The sequence below is a fragment of the Macrobrachium rosenbergii genome, chromosome 21 (assembly GCF_040412425.1).
Source record: "Macrobrachium rosenbergii isolate ZJJX-2024 chromosome 21, ASM4041242v1, whole genome shotgun sequence".
Taxonomy (NCBI): domain Eukaryota; kingdom Metazoa; phylum Arthropoda; class Malacostraca; order Decapoda; family Palaemonidae; genus Macrobrachium; species Macrobrachium rosenbergii.
In genome coordinates, this window is record NC_089761.1 from 46,829,273 (window position 1) to 46,851,005 (window position 21,733).

Below are 21,733 nucleotides of genomic sequence, written 5' to 3' on the forward strand. Positions count from 1 at the left end.
TCTTTAGTTTACAGAAATTTATTTTCTGAATCAGTTCCTTGATTTAATCCTCTGTTTCACCTGTAGTAATAAGTAACTCAACAATTGTTTAGGTAGAAAGACATTACAGTATGTAGATTAGCTTTTTGATGTTTTTATCTCTAATTAGGCTCGAGATTTTACCACCAAAAAATTGCTTTTAAGGTGTTATGACAGGTGTATGTGCTTAACCACTGTATACTGTAGTTAACACCTTAAGGTAGCATAATTGTGTGCTTGATCCAGTATTGAAGCTCTTGAAACCTGCTGTGAGGAATTTTTAAGAATAATTGTGTACAGTGAAAGGGGAAATATGTAATTTTGATATTCAAGGTGAAATTTCATATTCAAGATGATTCATAAGAATTTTTAAATATTTTACTCTAAATTGACAGCATTATATTTGTAACTGCTTTTTTGCTTGGGCTACATCCAACCTGCCCTACTTGAATTGGCTTTTAGAGGGAAAATGTAGATTGCTTCCTAAGGTTTCAGTTATGTTTTATTTGCCCAGCATTGATTATGATTGCTTTTTAGACAACCTTTCATTTAGAAATGCTCTTTAGAAAACAGCTTTATACTCTGATTATAAAGTAGTTGCATCCTTGCTTCTGTTTTATGATTGATTTCTCCCTCTCTGAGTGTCCCTTCTTCGCCTTTTGTATGATTATTTTGTTTATATGCATACTGTGTATATACGTATATTTATAGCCTCTTTACTGATTCATTCCTATCATTTTCCAATTAAACACAAGCATTTTCTTCGACAGTGAGTACGGAACGATGGTGTAGACTTCGAGGGAATCTTCTATTTTACTTCAAGTCCCGTGACCACTGGTCTGAACCTGCTGGAGTCATTGTGTTGGAAAACTGTCAGGTTACTCTAGATCAGTCAAATGAGCCTCCATTTGCCTTTAACTTAGGTGAGTTTGCTCTTTGTAAATTGCTTTATTTCAAGTTCTAGTTACTGTACTGTAATTGCTTTTGAATACAGTTATTAAGTTACTAAGAATTTACTGCTAGCTAAAGCAAGTTTTTGGAGTGAACTTGCCAAATGTTTGTATAGTATTAGGTTATTATTTGATAATGCCTGTAATGAGTTATTAAGACAAGTTCAAGGGACAAGGTTTGCTTGCAGTTTGAAAGATGATCATTGATGAATAGAACTTCACAGTTTTCTGCAGAAATTGAATGTTTTTCTTCATTTTTACCTACAGTAAGTGTTTTATAGTTCTGAGAACTTGCCATTTGATCTGAAAATAAAGATAGCCGTTGTGTATAGTTGGATATTTTAGACTTGGAGGTTTGCCTCTTTTTCTGTGATTTCTTTGAACTATACTTGTAAGAGTAATTTTTTTATTATGATACAGATCAGTGGCTTAAATACATACTGTAATATTTTTTTTAACAAGGCTCACATCGGATGTTATGATATATGTACTCTATACTTTATATCTGACATGAGGTTTATAGCTATTATATAGATTAGGAAACAAAGACATGAGTGTATGCAGACATTTACTTACTGTACTGTACTTGTATTCATTTTTTCAGTATTCGAAGGAGGAACACAACACTGTGCAGCATTATGTGAGGCTGAGAGAGATTCTTGGATAACTGCTATTCACCAGGCCTCCTTTGCTTACATGAGGTCTCAGGTGAGGCAATTGAATGATTTTTTATTGATGTTTCCTTCCAGATGTTGGCTTCTTCCCATTTGGTTTTCATAACAACCACTATTACATTTGTGGACCTGAATTTTATATTGATTTATTTTATTTTCATACAGGCTGCAGTATATCTCTTCTTTTGAAAGTAAAAAATTCTTGACCTTGAGAGTTGAGGCAAAGCTCCTGATAGTTTTTTCATTGTGTAAAGAAAAGATGTCTCTAAAAGTTATATGTAATCAGGATTTCTCAGGTATGTGAATTGTGTAATATTATTCACATTCCAAAAGTTGTGAGTGCAGATTGCTATGATTACAGAGCCAGCTCAATTCTTTCATTGCTGTGTAAGGTTAATGTTCAGGCTTTTCTACAAAGACCTTACATATAGACCTCTCTTCTGAAAGCAGGTGCATATAGCAAATTGTTATGTATTGGCTGTGCCAACTTAGATATAATAATCTGATATGTAATCTGTGTAACAAAGCTGCTGAAGTTTATGAATTTCGTCTTAATAGTTTTTCAGTGGACCTACAGCACAGGTCTTGAAGTTTATGACACAGGTAATGGCCATATTCTGTTTGGTGTTACACATGCTAGTGTCATAGGCCCCGTGTTTTTTTGTTGTTACCATCAGCATGATCATGGTCTTGAAAGTAAAAGTATTACGTTAAATGGGTGATGCATATCTTTGGTTATTTGTTCCCTGCAATTGCAAAATGATGTCACTAAGCTTCAGAGATTTCAAACAGATCTGAAGCGAGTGGTGCATAGTAGTCAGTGAAGTATGATGCTGAGCCATAACAAAACTGGAACTTGATCATTTAACCAATCTTGCACCATGCTCCTACTCACAGATTATCCCTGTTGGTAACTCATAATTACCTTTGACTCTCCATTTCTTATCTTGCTGGAAAACTTGGTGTTATCATTAAGGCTTCTCATAGGCACTAAGGTTATAGATACAACATTCCTCGTGTTGTCCCCTGCTGTGGATTTTAGTACCATCCCAATTGTTCAACATGTTTCAGATATTTTATTCTACAGTTTTATGTGAATATTGTTCTTTTGTTAGATATCTTCAGCATCATATGGGGGTTTTCTTGTAAACCAAATTACTCCTATTGATGGCTTTCTTTTTTCACATACAGTTGTAGCCTTTTGATTTTTTATTTTGGATTTAGATTTTATACTGTTAGGATCCATATTCTGGAGAGGTACTCTGATGACATACTGTAAATCAGTGAAACATTCTTCCTCATATTAAGAGTGTTGATTTTAAAGTTGAGAGATTTCCTTCTACAACTACCATATTTTTTTTTAACAATTACATTATTTCCATGTCAGGCAAGGAATCCAGTACATACTGTATGCTGATATTCATTCAAGAGCACTGTCTAATAGAGAGAGATACAATTCTGAAACTTTTCTTATTACATTATGCTGCCTCCTTTTTCCCCAAATATGGCAATGAACTTTGATGCTGGGACAGGGTTTTATATCATGAAATAACTCTTAGTTTTAGACATATTTTCATTTCTAATGTAGGAACTGAATTTGATATCTTCAGATTGCACCAGAATTATTAAAGTAAATACTTTATGCATACAGTATTTTTTGTTCATTTTTAATAGCGTTGTACTAATAAGTTATAATTTTTCTTACTGATTATTATCTCATACTATTGAAGGATGTAGCTCATATTAAACTTTATAATAAAAGATGTGGTCTAGTGGTGTGGCCTTATCAAATTATCTTCATTAAAGGTGGAATCTTTAATGCAACAAGTAGCAGCCAAACAGTCATCACTGCCAACAGACATTCATCGTCACCGCATCAACACTGGAGTTACTTTAGGTCAGTTTCCTTCTTGGCATTATTTATATTACTTTGTTCCAAAGAAAACTGCAAATAATTTATCATTTCATGGTTTAGATTATGACTCCATTATGTTTCTTGTTATTGTGCAGCATCTTTCATTTGTATTGAAGATTTGTGGATGAATTTATGTAGCTGTTTAGCCATTTTAGAGCCCCTTTTCATGATTTTCGAAAACATTGCTTTATCTGTGCATGTGTAGCTTTTCCTTTTTAAGTGTTCTTCTCTTACTTGCATATTGATGAAAGTAATATTTTATCCTTTTTATCTGACATGGAAGAAAGCATTTTGAGATTTCTCTTAGATAGGTAACAAAGAAAAGGATATCATCATAGTAGTATGTTTGTAATGTACATTATAGTTGATGGGACTCAAGTAATTTTATATAAAAATGGGTAGAATATATAGGTAGATTTAACCTGAAGTCTAATGTACTGGTGGGTTTAAAAGCAGTACAGTATGATATTGAGAAAGTAACATGTAAACGTGTGATAATGATATTAAAGTTACGTACATTGTGGGTGCTGGAATTAATTTACAGAAAGAAGCCATGATATATTTTTTGTTGCTGTTATCATGGTTGAATAAAAAGCAGTAGGAGTAAGAAGGTTTTCAGTAGTTTTTATATATGTCTCGGTATTTGTTTTTTTCTTGTTTTTTAAAGATAAAATAATCAATAATGAACCATGAGTGGCTCCAAAGTAGCTTGTACATTGTAGGCTGTTTCGTGATCATTATTTCTCGTCTTTTGCTATTTGATGACATGCTCTTCTACTCTTATCTGTCATTTATATTTATTTCTCAGCGATGATCTGAATGATTTTTGTTCGTCAGAGTTTCTTACTTTTGTACAGAAGTTAGGATTTTTTAGGAGCAGTTCAATTGCATATTTATTAGTTGGTGTTAATTAGTTTGATTCATTCTTTGAAAAGTTTGATGAAAATATCAGTAATCTAAACAAAAGTACCATGAAGGGCATCAATTGTGTGTTTACTGATACAGTATTTGTAATTGTTCTTTACTGCTCCCCATCGTTCGCTATATGTTTTAAACAGATAATGGTACCAAAAAGTAAGCTTCATATTAGTCATCCTCAAGAACTGGAACTATTTTCTGCTTGTTATTGAATAATTTTGTACAGATATATTTTTATTGCTCATAGGTAAGAACTTGATTGATTTACTAACACAAACCATGACCAATAACTTTTCCAAAGGTACATTACTTTGATTACAGTACAGTACTTAGAATAAAGGAGAAACAACATTGATTATAGTTGTATGTAGTGTGCTCAGTAACATAGAAATATATTTAAATTTTGAGTATGGTGCTTTATCCACATATTGATAATTATTCTTTTTCAAAATATACACTAGAAGTAGTTTACAGCTTCATTTTGATCTTTTATGATTTAATTGAACATTCATTGTTATGGCTGTGTCACTATTTAATGTTAGGAAAACACACAAATATGAAGGAGGCTCTGTTGACCCATAGAGTTAGAATCACATGTTTTGGATATATTAAAAAGCAAGCGATAAGAAAAACTAATAGCTTAAACTTTGTTTGACAGCAGCATTCAGGAAAATCTGGTGCATCCTGGCATGTATAAAGGGACACTCACATGTTAACCCCTTAATGGGTGAGCTTATCAAATACTCATACCACCAGTACACCAAGGAAAACTGACAGTCCATCTTTGAACAGATGTATTATAAGATATAAATACACTGGAGATAGATATTCCTAGGTAAATGATTTTGGGAAAATTTTTGACTTTAATATATATTTTTCACCCAGTAATAAAACTTAATAAAAGAAAATGCAACATGGTGTAAAATCAGTAAAGTGGGATTTTTGAAAAATGCTTGGAACTGTTCACCATTCTACCCTTTTTTCTTGGCCATCCATGTAAATCATAGGGAGATAAATACCTAAGTCAGTTTTTATGAAAAACGGAGATAATTTGATCATTAATTTTAATGTATTATAATAAGTTATAAAAGAACATGGACTGTGTGTTTTAACCATAGGTGCTGACCTATAACCCTAATTCTTTTATATATTCAAAGAAAAGAGTATACTGTAATGTGAGTCAGACTAGTCTTCCAGAATCAACGGAAAAGTTATTTTTGGCTTTTTCCCTTTTTTTACCCTATATCCATATGAAAACATTGGATATAATGTTTCCAATAATTGTGCCATTGCTTTGTCAACAGACATATTCAGTACACCCAAAGGTTTTTCTGACATTTGCAATGTAAACAGAATTGGAAACAAAAGCATATGTTGTACTGTTTTAAGAGAAGTGGCTGCAGCATTTCTTGCATGTGTACCATGGTGGTGATAGAAAATAAACAGATTATATTTTGAAAGGAACTTAGTTATTCATAAAATGTGCCTTTTTTGCACCATTTTTGCTTAATCACTTTTAGTTTGCCTCTGTGTTTATGTTGGCTACCATTGCCTCATAATTGAAAGATTTATGCACTAATTATTAAGCTACCATAATGAAGCAAATTCTGTGCACATACAGTTACTGTAGGGTTCTGAAGCCATTTAGCTTCTTAATGCCAAATTTTTATAGGATTCCCCTTAAAATGGTAAGCACAGGCTGCACAGTACTTTAGTGAAGTGTAAATTAAAACATATTTTATGGAAATCTGTATAAAATAACAGAATTTGGAGAAAAAAATAAAGATTTGAATGCAGTAGGTCCTATAATTTTCAGTTGAAACTCTGCACTTAATAGATAAGAAAGACTTGTCCGCTTCAAAAAAGGCATGCAATGCAGGTTAGTAGCGATGGTATAGTCAGTGGATTCTCTCCTCCTGCTCTTGGTGGCCATTAAATGGTAACACTGTTGTATGATTATTGGTATTATTATTATTATTATTATTATTATTATTATTATTATTATTATTATTATTATTATTATTATTATTATTATAAGCAAGACTACAACCCTAGTTCGAAAAGCAGAATGCTACAATTCCAAGGGCTCCAGTGAGGAAAGCATCCCAGTCTAGAAAAAGAAATACTGGAGTAAGAAAGAAAGCACATAAAACAAATCAAAAAGTAAAACAAGTGAGATAGACAACAGAGAAAAATAAATGAGACAACACAAATAAATAATGAAGTAAGTGTCATGTGAGCCTCTGCAGCAAAAGAACATGTTCATCAAGTTTGAGTTTCTGAAGTTCCAATAATTTACGATGATTAGGATACCTTTTTGTAATTTGGTCCCAGCAGGAATGCAAACCTGGGAAATAATAGGACTTTTCATGATGTTTGGGAAGAGAGGGAAGACGTGCCACCTTCAGGTAAAATTCAGAAGTCAGTAGAATGGTGCTTTGCTGGAAGAGAATGCAAGGAAATCATGTTTAGATGGTGCATGGTGCTGTGTTGTGTCTAGCACCAGATTTGAATTAAATGTAAAGAAAGGCATTATTGTATTTTTCTGTTCCTATCATAGTAAGCCTGAAACCATAGCAAACTTGGGTACATACAGTTTATGGAGGAAATTGGTAGGCCAACAGTAAATGCAAAATGAACACCAAGGTTACTTGCTAAATATTCAGTTCAAGACATATCCTCTTGGCACTTCTCCCATAGTAATAGCTAACTGGCTAAAGCAGTCTTTTGTTTCCTGTGAATAGACTAGACTGCTACTACTACTCCCACCATCATCATCGTTATTAATACTGAAGATAAAATAAGATCCTTATCGTGAGTGTAAATCTTAGCATGTTGTGAAAAAGTAGACCTAAAATCTTTTCAGTTTTAAAAGAGATACTGTCATCATCATCAGAAGGAATGAAACTACTGTAGGTCAAAATTTTAGCAAAATAAAAAAAAAGTGGATAATGGGAAAAGAGAAAATAATTAAGTTACCTTATCACAGTAAATTAGGAAGTGGCCAACAGCAAAAATTTGTATTTAATTTTTCCAGTACCATTCATAAATCCCTTTGTTAAAAACAAAATTTGGAAAATAAAGGAAAGGGACAAAGCCAGAGTATGTGTCATCAGATGTAACAGTTGTGATATTGAGGAATGTCAACTTTTGTCCAAAACCAGTAATGTGAAGCAAGTGCCACAGCGTTGTGGAAGAGGTCATAATTAACTCAGTATACCATTGGTGACTGGAAACAAATCTTACAATGCCTCAAATAAGATGATAGCCAGCTGTGTTTGTTAGGAATTAAGCTCTCCAGATTTGGCTGATGGAAAGCCAAATGCTTGACCTTTGTAACCCGCACCCAGGGTCAATGCCCTTTATTTATTAGCTGATCGGCAGTATAACTGCAACAGGTAAGAATGTTCATGGTCAAAAGATCAACAAGGAACCAGATATAGATAATTTGACTTTCTAGAAATTTCTGTCTAGTTTCATTCCCTATGACAGTGAGATCAGTATCCCTTAAAAAGATTAAAGATTTTACATTCATCTTCATCTATATGCTAAGATTTGTACATGAGGAAATGGTTTTATTGTACTTTATCATCTTTGAGATTATAAGAAAAATAAAGATGACTTGGTATAAGCTGAATGCCATTAAAACAGCAATTTTTTTTAATAACACTGCCCTAAAAGAGGGACTCCTTCCACTTCTTCCAAGTGGAAATAATCTATAGTATGCTGAAATCATTTTAAAGAAAATATTACTGTAGAATAAATGATAGTTTCCCAGTATTTTACAATACTAAAAGTTAAATGAGCTCAAAATACTGTTATATCTGTAAATGCATTTGCACATCTTTCAAAGTTCCCACTAGCTAATGAAACATTTTTATTTAAATAAGCAAATTTTAATCATTCTCAATCATTAAAATACACAAAAAGTTGTAAATGACTAAGCCAATCTTCCTATTCTAACAATTAGGCAGTTTCTGTACACTGCACATATACCAAAATTATAATTCTAAAGATGAGTACAGTCTGAAGTATATTAGACCATACTGAGTAAGTAATTTAATTTTGCTAACTAAGCTTAGTTAACCTTATGTATGGACCTTGAATAATTTAGCCAGGTATGTATATAATAGATTACTGTATCTGGTCAAACCTTTTACATGTATGGTCAAATTGGGTAAAATTTAGGTAGTATACCATCACAAGTTGGATAGTATCATTTCATGTTATGATAGTGAATAAGTAAATGTCTTCTTGGCATATGAGGGCTTTGCGTTAGTTGATTTGCACTTCATAAACATTTATCACCCAAGCAGTCATTGGCAATGAAGATATTTAGTCCATTGCAATAACGTTTTAAGTCGAGTATAATGGCATTATGTCGATGAAAACAAGTATCAGTGAGTCACCATCTTTATGAATATGTATTACTTTCAAATATTCATGTCTAAATATCTTTGAAGTTTCATATGAACTTTGTTACCAATATATTGAGAAGTAGCGACAGTGTCCAAAAGAAATGTAATAAACTAATAAGAACTTACTATTGATGTTGATATTAGACTTTTAACAGACGAGCAGAAGAAAAAGAAACAAGTTGAAAGTCTTCACTGGATAAGAAGAAAAAATTACACTGCATGCAGATCAATTTCTAGCCTAGGTTATTCTAAGGGAATTATCTACTGCCACCCGGTATTTCCTTGTTTGAGGGAAATTTTTGCTTACTAAAAGAATTTTTCCATGATGATACATTTACAGTGATCCTCAAGTATACAACCATCATCAAATTCTTTCAATAAAGATATTTTTTTTTGCCATTTAAATCAGTACAAGACTTGACTGGATATGACAGTGACACACACTACTTTGTGCTTATCAGAGATTCATATGAAAACAACTTGACATTTCTTGGTGAAACATTATCTTTAGATATTAAGAAGTCCTCATTACACGGAACAGTGTTATCTGTAGATGTTAAGAAGAATTCCTCATGTACTGGAACAGTTTCATGCTTTAGATTTTTATTTATTTATTTACAGAAATACAGTAGGATATTATACTGTTACAAAATTATTTGCCAAGGAAGTGCATTCAGTTAGTGGGTTTCTTATAGTGACACATGTCAGAAACAAAAGGGTAAATTTTTTTGGGCTAGTACCAGGCAGTCCTCGGTTAATGGCGGGGTTCTGTTCCTGGCCAAGTGCCGCTAACCAAAAATCTGCAATAATAGCACTAATAACCTGCTTAACGGTGCCGTTAATCAGACAGTGACGCCGCTAACTGGAGATCGGTGCTGCTATTAAGCAGAGATCGGCACCACTAACCGGAGATCAGTGCCGAAAATCCAGTTAATGGCATCGCTAGACAATTGCCGTAAAAAACCCGGATTGCTGTTAACCAATGCCGCTGGTAAGCGGGGACTGCCTGTATTGTGGCTAATATTTGATCTTAGAGAATTAAAAGTTTTGAAGGTTTCATAGATGAAAATACATTTTTTTAAGTAGATTTATGGAATGTCTAAGGTATAGCCTTTGTGACTAGCAGGTTGCTAATATAAATCTTTTCTTTATTGGCTAATGGTTATAAAAACTATTTCAGGGAATGACAGCAACTAGGTAGTTCTGCTATTCTTTTATGTCACTTACATTGCTGCTTTTTATGAGTATGGCATATAAAATCCATTTATTCAAGGTAGTAACTAAAACAAGAGTTTTTGCTGCTCATTTGAACATCGTAGTAGTTCAGAGCTCACCAGCTTTTATTTTTGTATAACGATATTTATATTTTTAGTATTGCATTTTATTCATGTAAAGCATATTTACAAAGAAAATTGGTTTTTCTTTATCAAGATTATCTTGATTTCACCTGTAGTCATATTATTTAAGGCTTTGTTACTTGTTAATGTATTTTGTTTTGATGATGTTGCCATGGTAGGGAAATTTTGTTACTGCCTCAAAAAAGTTAGGCTTTTGGAGGTAATGACAGAAAAAATATCATTCTTTGTGCTCCTGCTTCTCTGTGTTGTCCTATAGATGATTGCCATTTGGAATCACATTATTTGTAGAAACTTTATTGCTTATGATGCAGTATTTTGATGCTTATAATATGGCTTCAGATAATTTGGTTCTGTCTTTAAATAATGATAGACAGTACCATAAATAGCTTCATTTATTTGTTACTGCCATGAAAAAAAAATCAGGTTTTTTTGGAGCTAAAAACTGAAGAATATTTATCATTCTTTGTGTTTCTGCTTCACTGTGTTGCTCTGTAGGTAATAGTCATTTGGGAATACAGTACTGTATTTGTAGAAACTTTACTTGTAATATGCTGATGCTTGTAGTAAGGCTTCAGACAAATAGATTCTTCTGATAATTATAGACAATAGTGAAAAACAATTTCTTTGTTGTAGGTACTTCAGAAACAAATTCTTACAAATAAAAGCTCATCTTTTGTCATTAACTAAGAATATGTAGCTAGATGCATTATAGTATATTATGCATTTACAAAGAAGTTTTTGTGTACTAAGTACATATTGCCATTATGATTGTCAGCCAATTCATGTAGACAATTGCTATTGTAGGTGAAATGCAGATAATTTGACAAAAAATGTATATGAATCAAATAATTTGCAATTCAAGCAGTTTTAGATACAGAAATCTGCATAAAAGTAGCACCAATATTGCAGTAAACTCTCTAGTTTTGCTTTCTTTCTTTTTGTCGTTAGGCCTTGCTAGCAACTCCGGCCCCTCTGAACAAGGTGATGAGCAGATATACATATATATGAATGATACCGTGCTAAGATTTTCGCTAATGGAATGTCTCATACAGTACAGTATATGTATTGATTCAGATATTTGAAGCTCTAGAAAATGCTTGTTTCAGTTTTGAAGAATGTAGTTCATAATACTATATATATATATATATACATACAGTCTATACATATAAAAAGGCATGTGGCTTGTAGTATTACCCATTTTGCTAGTACAGTTTTCATGCCATGTAAATATGTTGGAGGAAATGTTATTTATGAAAATTTTTTAAACTATTCACATACACTACATTATTTCCTTATTGGGCTTTAGGTTGGCATTTTCATGCAGGGCATTGACCCTGGTATATATCACCTAAAATACCATTACACTACTAAAACATCTCTCATACATTTTGTGTTTATTCCACATATCAGTATACATAGAGTGCCAAATTTTTGTTCTGGTATCCTAAGTGGATAACATTAAATGTACAGTAATAAATTTAATAAAGTATAACCTTTAGCTTATGCAGCCTGCGTTGTGGCATTGTTTTACATCAGCCTTGGACAATGAGGGAATTTGGATGTTGAAATCTGAAGATCTAGTGGAGTATTGTGGTTTTAGTTTGTGTGTATGTGTGAAAAATTGTATAGGTGTACACTGCATTGCTTTTAGTGGGTACTGTGATTTCGCATTGTATATTTATAGCAAAAACTGAAGGTTTAGGTAAAACTGTAAGTGCTTAGATATTACCGCAATTATTAAAATTATCTAACTGTTACTAATAAATTAAGGGTTATACTTACAGTGCTATGCTTCATATAATTTTATTTAACTTCCTTACATCTCAATGAGGAACTTCTTTATTATCGTGAGCATGTTAAACCTTTCTTTGCTTTTGCACATTTTCCCTGTAACTCAAATAACAAAATAGTGTTTCAATATAATCCATGACTTTTATTTTATATTTTTCTCAATTGCATACAGCAACCTTTTCCTGTAACTTCTTGTTAATTATATACTAACATAATGTGTGTAATTATACAGTAACATTTTTCCTAATACCATAGTTTCCCTAAATATAATTACAGCACTCTCCTGAATTCAGACCTTCCTTTATTTTGTAGTTTTAAGAATATTAAAAAACTGTCCGAATGTCAATATTGTATGTGCATTACAGTATATGTTTATTTTTTGATAACTGTACTGTTATATGTTATCCAGATATCAAATTCACAACCCTTATGACTAATGGAAAATTAGCTGGGTACTAAAGGAAAAATATACTAGAAGTCCTGTGAGTGTTTTGTAGCAGTTATGATTATGATTGTTATTTTATCTGAGATGTGGTACCATATTTTTATAATGGTAGGTTACCCAATGGTCCAGGTCCTCCAAAGAAAATGGCTATGAAAGGCAGTACCTAGTTTGTTTGCAAAACACAAAATTCTTTTAAAATTTTCATGTTCCATCACAGCAGTGTTAATCATATATGCATACTTCCATGTACTGAATGTTCCCATGATCACCAGTCTATTTTCCATAAGGCAGAAGAAGGTAAAGGGTTATGAGGAAATGAGGTTGGTACTCTTTCTCTGACAGTTTCATCACCATTAAAGATCTGTCAGTTGGATTCAGCCATCAACTCCCCATCTGTGATGAGCCTCTTCACTCTGGTTGCAGTCATTTAACTTTGGGATGTACAACTTTAGTTTGGAGAGATTTTAGACTGAATTACCAGTTGATGTGATGATTCAGGATAGAGACAGGGATGTCATTGTAATGATCCATCAGGAAATGAGACTTCTTATTGTTGTGTACTTGAATGTTAAGGAGTAGTTTTTTCACTATGGTGGCTACACAGTATTCATGAAATGTCATCACTTTATTTTATTGAAAAAGTTTCCCAGTTTCAAGATTTATGGTTGATCTGGAAATGGTTCCATAAGTTTTTAGATCCTTAGCACTAACGATGACATGTGTACATTGGATCGGTATGGACATTTAGTTGTCTGAAATAATTCTCAAATAAAAAAAAAAAAAAACCTAAGCTCTTTATTGTAAATGCCCTGGCAATGAATAAGGGAATAGCGTGCTGCTTTTCCTTTGTAATGGTTTCTCTAATTTACATTTTTTCCATAGATTTTAATTTTTTCTGCCAATTTTTACAGCTTTTAAAATTTCTGGGAATTTTCTGAAGTCTTGCAAATATCTGAATTTACGTATACAGTATTACACCCCTGCTTATGTAGAGAAGTCTGCATAAGGTTCCTTGGAACTTTGTTGAGTTACAGTTGTCTCAGGCACTCCAGTAGGACTGATAGACAGCATCTTTTCTAGGAGACTGCCTTGTTGTAGATTCTGAAGATGTTCTTAGTACCTTTTTGATGACATGAACCTAATTTCCAGCTCCACTGATCCTTTCTCCCTGTAGATTTGGATGTTTTGGACATAACCAGTTTGGGTTAGGATACACACCTACTGCAACATTGATTGATGAGATCATGTAGGTAAGATGATCCTAGTAGAATGCTGACACATTTTATTCCAAGAGTTACAATAGTCTTCTTAACCCTCCAAGTATTCAGTTGGTTGTTAATAGGAAGATGTACAGTATGATTGCTGATAGTGTCACAGCAGTGGCATTCATATGTACCCAGGCCAGCAGCAAGCACTTGATCTGGGACTAAGGTCAACTGGCAGTTAATTTCTTCAGAGGCTGACATAGCACCACCATCCATTCTGAGCAGGACACTTGTTGCCCAAAACCTTTAGTGGAAGAAACAGATCCTAAGGTGAAGTTGATCTCTGGATTCTGGCATCTGCATGGCCCTTTGGCATTTGTAGAGCATGCCCAGATAGATCCAAGGTACGGCACTATTGATGGCGCTAACGGCAAGAATAGGCATCAAGTTAATGGTGCTTATGGCACTGTAACACTGTTAAAATGCCGATAACGGCAAAACACAGACTTATGGCAGAAATCAACTTGCAGCATGGTGCTGGAACAGATCCCCTGTCGTAAGTCCTTAATCCTAGTAGAAATCTAACAGCCTGGAGAATTCTCAAGGTGCTGCAAACTTTGGATTGGTTTTGTCTTTCACCATTCCAAATTTTATTTCTTTCGGTGGGTACTGGAGAACCCGTGTGCTTCTGTTGTATGAGGATGATTGCAATATAGTATCTCCCTTTTAATCACAGCAAGAATGGTTTTCAGGCCAACTTCCAGTGGTGGCTTCAAGTTCATTTCTTTTCTAAAGGATGAGGATATCCCTGATTTTTACACCCAGAAATTATCCAGCAATGTGGAAAGCTTACAGAATTGCAACTAGCAGCTTTCATCACACCAAGCAGGGCTGATTACATAGTTCACATGGCAGAAGGAGCATTGTTATGGTCAACTCTGCTTTTCCTTAACTCATCCCCTTCCATATTTTCTTGCAGTATACTTCTTAAAAATTATCAGAAAAACTGCAGATTGCTTATCAGGGGGTTTGTTTTTTTGTTCTCAGCTTCATACAAAGGCTCAACAACTGGTAGCCAGAACCTTTCACAACACTTTGCCTTGAATGCCATGATTTTTTCCAGTGAGAGCTATTGGATTTACTTGTGAAAAAACTAGATATGTAAGATGCCTTCTTACTGCACCTGTCCTCAAGTATAGAAAGAAACAACTCATAGGATTCAGTGTCTTCTTTACTAAGGTAGACATGTTACTTGTAGCAGAAGAGGTTGCAAACTCAGTTTTCATGTTCACTGATCATTCATATCGCTGTCAAGAGATGTAGTCCTCAAAGATTTGTCACATTGATGGTAAGTATTCTACTTTTCCAAAATCTGATAGAGTTATCTGTTTCAAGATTTCGAACCATACCTATTGTAAATGTGCAAGCTACTTGAGGTCTGGTTTCTGACTCCGTACAGTTCCAAAGTACTCTTCTGGATCACCCAGGTATGTGCAAACAATGGGTCATTCAGCGTCTTGGCCCTCTGCTAAATATTGATTCAGGCGTCATTTTCCATGAAAATTGAGTTTATTGGTTTATATATACTGTAACTGAGGACCTAGAGGGTTTGCTTGTAGGGAGACCACCCTCTTCTGGTGTCAGACATAAGACTGGTGATTCTGGGAACATTATGGACATCAACATAGGTGTATATGATTATTGTGTTTTTATGAGAAGATTTGTATTGAATTCAAAAGACAGTTTTTAAAATTCAAGTTTATAGTAAACCTGTCAAGTTATCCATTCACTTGCAAGTGTTAGAGGCTTTCATTCTTATTGTTTATACAATAATTAAAAACTCCAGTATAAGAATCATACATTTAATGCACTTGTTATTACTGTATCTTTTATTATCATGTGGTGCAGATTTCATATTTCCATTTTTCTCATTTTCATAAAATCCAGAGCCCGGATTGTTTGAACTACAAGAATATGATAATCATGTATTTATGAGCATCATATTTCCTCATTGTCATTCTGTAAAAATTGCCAAGCGCATACAATTATCATTTAATAGATCATTCTTTTTTGTATTGTCCTTGAAAGGTATCAAACTGAAGTAGCGAATTATTTGTTAGAAATTATTTCAGGCTCATGTATAATAATAAATGATAAAATTCCTGGATTGTTTCTCTCGTTTTGTAACAGATTATAAGCTAAATTGCTAATACATATTAGGCTTAATTAGCATAGTTTGCATTGTACAGTATATTTGTTGTATAACCTAACTATATTGCTGAGTGGTTTCAGCAACATGCAAGACTGCAAATTAATGTTGCCTGTACATACTGTGTGCTTTTTGTAAGAATTATTTGTACTTTTTTACATAAATATTGTTCTTGTAGGGGCATCCAACTTTCCACATCATTGGTATTATGATCAAGTTTTCAAGTTGATCAGGGGTTCATGATGTGGAGTGATTTTCTTTTATCAGCTTCATTAATGTAAGCTCTTCTTTTTTATCTGTTAATTAAGGCTAGAATTATTGATTTACAGTTATACAAAATAATTTTTTGTCAGTGATGCAGGTTTATTGTTTTTACATGTTTAATTTTTTTTCATTTTCAGTTCAGCTTCAGATAAATTCTATGAAATAATAAATCTTTGTTCCTGTTGATTTTTAGGAGAAAATCTTCGGAAAGTATTATTGTATTGCATGTCATTTATTTAAAATAAATAGCATGTAAAGTAATTAGTAAGTTTAAAATTTGCATTCAAGCTTGTTTTTATTTTTTGAGAAGTTTCCTTTTAGTAAATTTCAGATTTAATTAAATGTTAGCAAGAAACCAATATGTTGTTCTTACAATCACTGAAGCAGTCTTTGTAAAAGCTTGTCACTTCTTTTGACTGTGGTCATGTGTGATTCCCTGACAGGTGTGCACGGTAGGCGATCCCCTCCTCTAGTAGGTTAGTAGCCAACCACCACCATACATCACAACTCACCATCCCACATATGTGATGAGAGCATGAGTATTCTTTTTGCATAAGTATTTCCCTTTTTTGTGATTGACATGAATGACTCCTTGGCCCATGGCAAAAGTAATGCATTACAACAGAGCAGTATGGATTAGTGACCAAAGCTCAAAATTTGAGTATATAAAGTAGTGTTTATTCCACTTTGGTATCTGTAGGCTTTCATATACTTAATATTTACAGTACAGTATTCACTCTATGATGTTAACTATAGAACTATTTATACTCTGCATATATGACGTAAGGGTGTTTTGTTAGAAGTGGAGGGAAATTCTATACAATACATTCATGTCCTGAATGTTCCCAGGTTCAACAGTCTTTTGTCTGACAAACAGGAGAAGAGAAGGTAATCTCACAGCACATGTGCCCCTTTGAACATCAAGTATATATCACTTCTTTTTCTCATATTTTGAGAACCCATACTACAGTACTGTTAACATCTTACATTCTTCCCCAGTGATTTTACTTTTCAGTTTACCAATGTGCCAACATTGCTACTGATCATTTTTCATTATTCCAGTGATTATTCCTTATCAAATCATCATTTTTTTTTTTTTAGGCATTTTTCACTCTGTGTTCTTATAAAGTGATGAAAGAATGGATTGCTCATTTACCATTTACGTATCAGTCACTGATATTGTGTCTTTTGATCACTGGCTTCACAAGGTGCAACTTGCTGCAAGTAATTAACTATTTAGTCATCTCAAAAATGCAGTTTTGTTTGCACTATTTTTATTTGTCTGCCTTTTCAGTGCTTTTGTGCCAAATTCCATACTTTTCTATCATTTGGAATTATTAGTTAGCTAATGAGTAGTTAACTAGTACTACTTCAAAGTTTGAGGTAATCATGATCTGACGAATAAACTGAGGACGAGTACTTTAGTATTGTCTGCAAAATCTGATTTAGTTTTGAATGATTACTGAAAAGGTTTGCCAGTTTACAGTACTTATATTTGTAAAAAGATTATCTAAATCCTTTTCACCAGGTCTATGGAAATTGGAAAAAACTCTCTGGTAAGCCTCTTCATAAAAGATTCTAGTAATAACTAGCTTGGTGAACATACTTATTAATGTAAAAAAAAATTTATAATTTGCACACCACTGTAAAAGAATACAAGAAACAGTAAGTCACAAATAATTAAGTTGATATAGTTTATTATTTAATACAGTACAGTAAAATATTTATTTAATGCAGTAAAAGACTCCTTGAATTATGTCTTTTTTCTAGTATAGTACTGTATATTATACATTATTTTGTGTTGTAATATAAGAACTGAATAAAATATGCATTTATGATTGTAATAGAAATAGTTTGATAGAAGCTTTACAAAGGATAGCTAGTAATAAATGTGCCCAAAATAAATGTCTTCACTGGTAGAGACATTGCACTTTCAAAAAAACCTGGAAAGTGAGAAAAGTATGTGCTGTACCCCTGTGTACCCTCAATTTGTATCACTGGCCATGGGTTAACCTTTAATATTAGCAAACCCATGAGCAGAGCCTTGGTTCCTGGCTCATCCAGTTCCCAAATGCACTCCCATATCTTACAGTCATATGCAGACACGAGTTTTCAGCATCTTGGCATCTCTCCTGAACAGAGATTCAGGTGTATATAAATATGACTTTTGAGGTTGTGATGACACAAACTATTTTTATGATACAAAACAAGTTTTTTCTTAAAAGGCCATTAATCATAGAGAAACGTCCTCCTCCCAGTCCCATGAATCTCTGCATTATCTAGACTTTATATGAAAGGTAAGAAAGGAATTGATATATACCCGAGTTTCCAGATGGCACATGCACTGTGAGACTGCTTTCTCTTCTACTTTCTGTAAAGTGGAAGACTATTAAACCTGGGGAATATGTTAGACAGGACTGTAGGACATGTGTATGCCTGATGGGATTTCTAGAAAATAGTTTATGTCTTTCAAAAGCATAACATTAAGAAGATACAAATTAAAATCAAATTATTTTTATCTTTTATTTTTTCATAAATTTCATCAATGATAAAATAGAATGAGGTCATTTTTTAATGTTCAGTACCTGGTTAATTCTTGTTGCCCAAAACTACTACTCTTCAGTTATCCTCTAGGATGTCTTTAAATGAAGTCTTTTACTTTCACTGCCCATGATTTTATTTAAAAAGCAAGAAATTTGTGAATTTGTTCTAATTTAGAATTTTTTTTATGTCAACGTAAATGCTATAGTTTCTTTATATATGTTTTAAATGTAGGTGAGTAATGGATATTTAATAGTCGTGGATATTAGTCTCTAAATAAACCCAATTTTTGTGTCACTGACCACCTGTTAAAATACAACCATTAGAGAAAGACTGGCCATAGTCTGTGTTTGATCCCTTTGCCCACAGAAACACCAAATAGGGTTGTTCATCCACCTTCTACAGTCTTTTCTTTATTTACATATCTGACAGAACACACACTACCACACATTTTCATTCCCATCAGAATACCCAGCCTTTGGGTTATGAAAACCAAAATCATTTAATGACCCATCAACAGTCAGTCCCAGGCTCAGAAATATTTGTTGTTTGGGTGTGTCAGCAAAACCAGCAACACTGGAAAAAGTAGGTAAGTGGGGAAAATGCTGGCTAGGAAACGTGTTGAGATTGTATAGTAGGTTAGATATACGGTATTTGGGGTAGCATAAAAACAAAAGTATGACTCAGGAAATTGGTGGAATGATGAAGAGACAAGGCAAAATGGAATGCTCATGCTGGTCAGAGATAAAATGGCAGAAGATGCAAGAGGAGCAAGATGAATAAATTAAAGAATAAACAGGTTTTGACGTAGGAAAAACCTATTTTTGGTAGTCACTGCTGAGTCCTCAAGGAGTTACCTTCCATGGGTCTGTCAGCACTCCATGGTGACCAAACTAATATCAAAGAATTCTCTTTTAGTCAGTATTGTGTCATAATGGTAAACACTATAACACATGATGGAGTAAGTAAAGGACTCAAAGAAAAGAGGGCCCTTTTCCTTATCTTACAGGAAAGCTGTACCCAAGTTCGCTCCTTCTTCAAACCTGCTAGAAAAGGAAGTGATTATTGTGCATGCGCAGTCTGCCATATTGTTGACAAACAGATTGGCAAGAGAGCAGGAAGCCATTACAGTACTTTCTGTTAGTCAATGCAGGATGATCCCTCACCCAAATCCCATGCCTTTTTGTCAGGGAAGTGGAAGGGTTTAGAGGACTCAACAGCGACTACCAAAAATAGGTTTTTCCTATGTCAAAACCTGTTTTTTATAGCATAGTCGCTTGTTTTGTCCTTAAGGAGCTTTAAAAAGAAATTGATAGGTGACAAAGTGGCTTAAGCTCTCAAATTTTAATCGTAATATCCAAAGGAAAAACAATTCTGGTCCGAGGTAAGCCACAAGTTTCCAACCCCATTCTTTATTCTAAATAACCCTAAGGTTTTGGTAACAAGAACAAGAAACTAAACATGAACTTATGTCTTAGGTTATAGTTCTACAGTGACTTACCTGAGCATGCTGGGTTTGGTTGCAGTATTGTCACACCTTCCCCCAGCGATAGTTAGCACACTCACCATCAAGAAGACCCCTGGTTTTCTGCTGTAGCGCCCATGGGGCTAGGACTAACCATACCACCTACTGATACACAGTGTAGTAGAATTTGTTCGAGCTCATGGCAGTAATGTTTTAAGAATACTGTCTCTGATGACCACCCTGTGCATTTGGAGACTTTGAAAGAGACATTTCTCAAAAGGTTCTTACTCTAATTTAGGTTACTACCTAATCCAGGTTATTTAGTTCACACTTAAGGATATGTAATCCTAGGTTATAGGCTACAGACAACATCCACTATTTATCCAATCTAAGTTATTCTCGCTTAATCTGATCTAGGCTACTGCCTTGATTATTGTAGCCATCGTATAATCTGAAAGGATTTTCTATATTAATGATAAATTGTGGAACATTTCTTTTAGTTAAAATATCTAATTGAAATGACAAATTTTTAAAACAATTTGCACTTTTCACAACCAACAATCTGCGATAATGACTTAACGCCGGCCATGTGTTAGCAAGAAAAGCTTGGTTTCTGGCTTTCACACACAAAGTAACTACCAATTATAAAAGTTTAAAACTTTAATGGGGACTTAAAACTAAGCACTTAACTTGCTTCTTTTGGTGTTTCCATAATTATTGAATCTTGGAGCACTGACAAGGAGTGAATCTGTCTTGAAATGACCAAAGAAAGGTAATGGCTTTGTGGTCTCTTGCCAGTCTGTTGTCAACGATAAGGCAGACTGCACATGCTCAATAATCACTTCCTCTTCTAGCAGCTTTGACGAAGGAAAGAACCTGGGTACAGCTTTGCAGTAAGATAAGGGAAAGAGCACTCTTATCTTTAAGTCCATTATATACTCCATCATGTGTTATAGTGTTTATCATTATGACACGAGACCAACTAAAAGAGAATTCTTTGATATAAGTTTGGTCACCATGAAGCTCTGACAAACCCATGGAAGGTAACTCCTTAAGGACAAAATAAGCAACCACGCTATAAAATATTACGATTAATCTGATCTTAGAGATGCAGCAACACATAGTCAGAGAGGATACTGGTAAAGGAAACCAAAATAGCTACATGGGAACAGAGTTGGTTTTGAGGATATGGTGGCAATATTTAGCTTAAGAGAGAGAGAAACCTGACTGGAGAATCAGTACTTGAATTTTTTAAGCTCAAGGATTGTAGTTGCTAAGTAAAATGTTTAATAAGTGTAGAGAGGGCTGCTAATGTACATAAGTGGAAACACTGAAACACTGGTTGGTATTATTTATAGTAAGAATTACAAAGAACATAAAAAAACATTTAAATGTTATGCCAGTAACTTTGTGTTGACTGCTGCAACCTGGTTTGATAGTGAGGGATAAAAAGAAAGAAGACCAAGAAAGAAATATTCAAGACTAAAAACACAGAAACTGAAAAATAAAAAGTACAGTAATAAGAAAAATGTAAGGAAATGTGAGGTATGACATTGAACAAG

The 21,733-nt window shown here is 33.7% G+C and overlaps 1 protein-coding gene across 10 annotated transcripts in view; it reads left to right on the top strand.

The window, feature by feature from the left end:
* The window catches only part of LOC136850146 (inositol polyphosphate-4-phosphatase type I A), a 324,020-nt gene that overhangs the window by 265,886 nt on the left and 36,401 nt on the right, over positions 1-21,733 (top strand). For 6 of the 10 annotated variants that reach the window (XM_067123739.1, XM_067123744.1, XM_067123745.1 and 3 more), the window contains 4 exons: positions 789-941; positions 1,573-1,676; positions 3,449-3,539; positions 16,609-16,641. In XM_067123739.1, coding sequence (XP_066979840.1) covers positions 789-941; positions 1,573-1,676; positions 3,449-3,539; positions 16,609-16,641 — 381 coding nt within the window. The remainder of the gene's footprint in view (positions 1-788; positions 942-1,572; positions 1,677-3,448; positions 3,540-16,608; positions 16,642-21,733) is intronic. The other 4 variants (XM_067123742.1, XM_067123747.1, XM_067123748.1 and 1 more) reach the window with 1 other exon arrangement.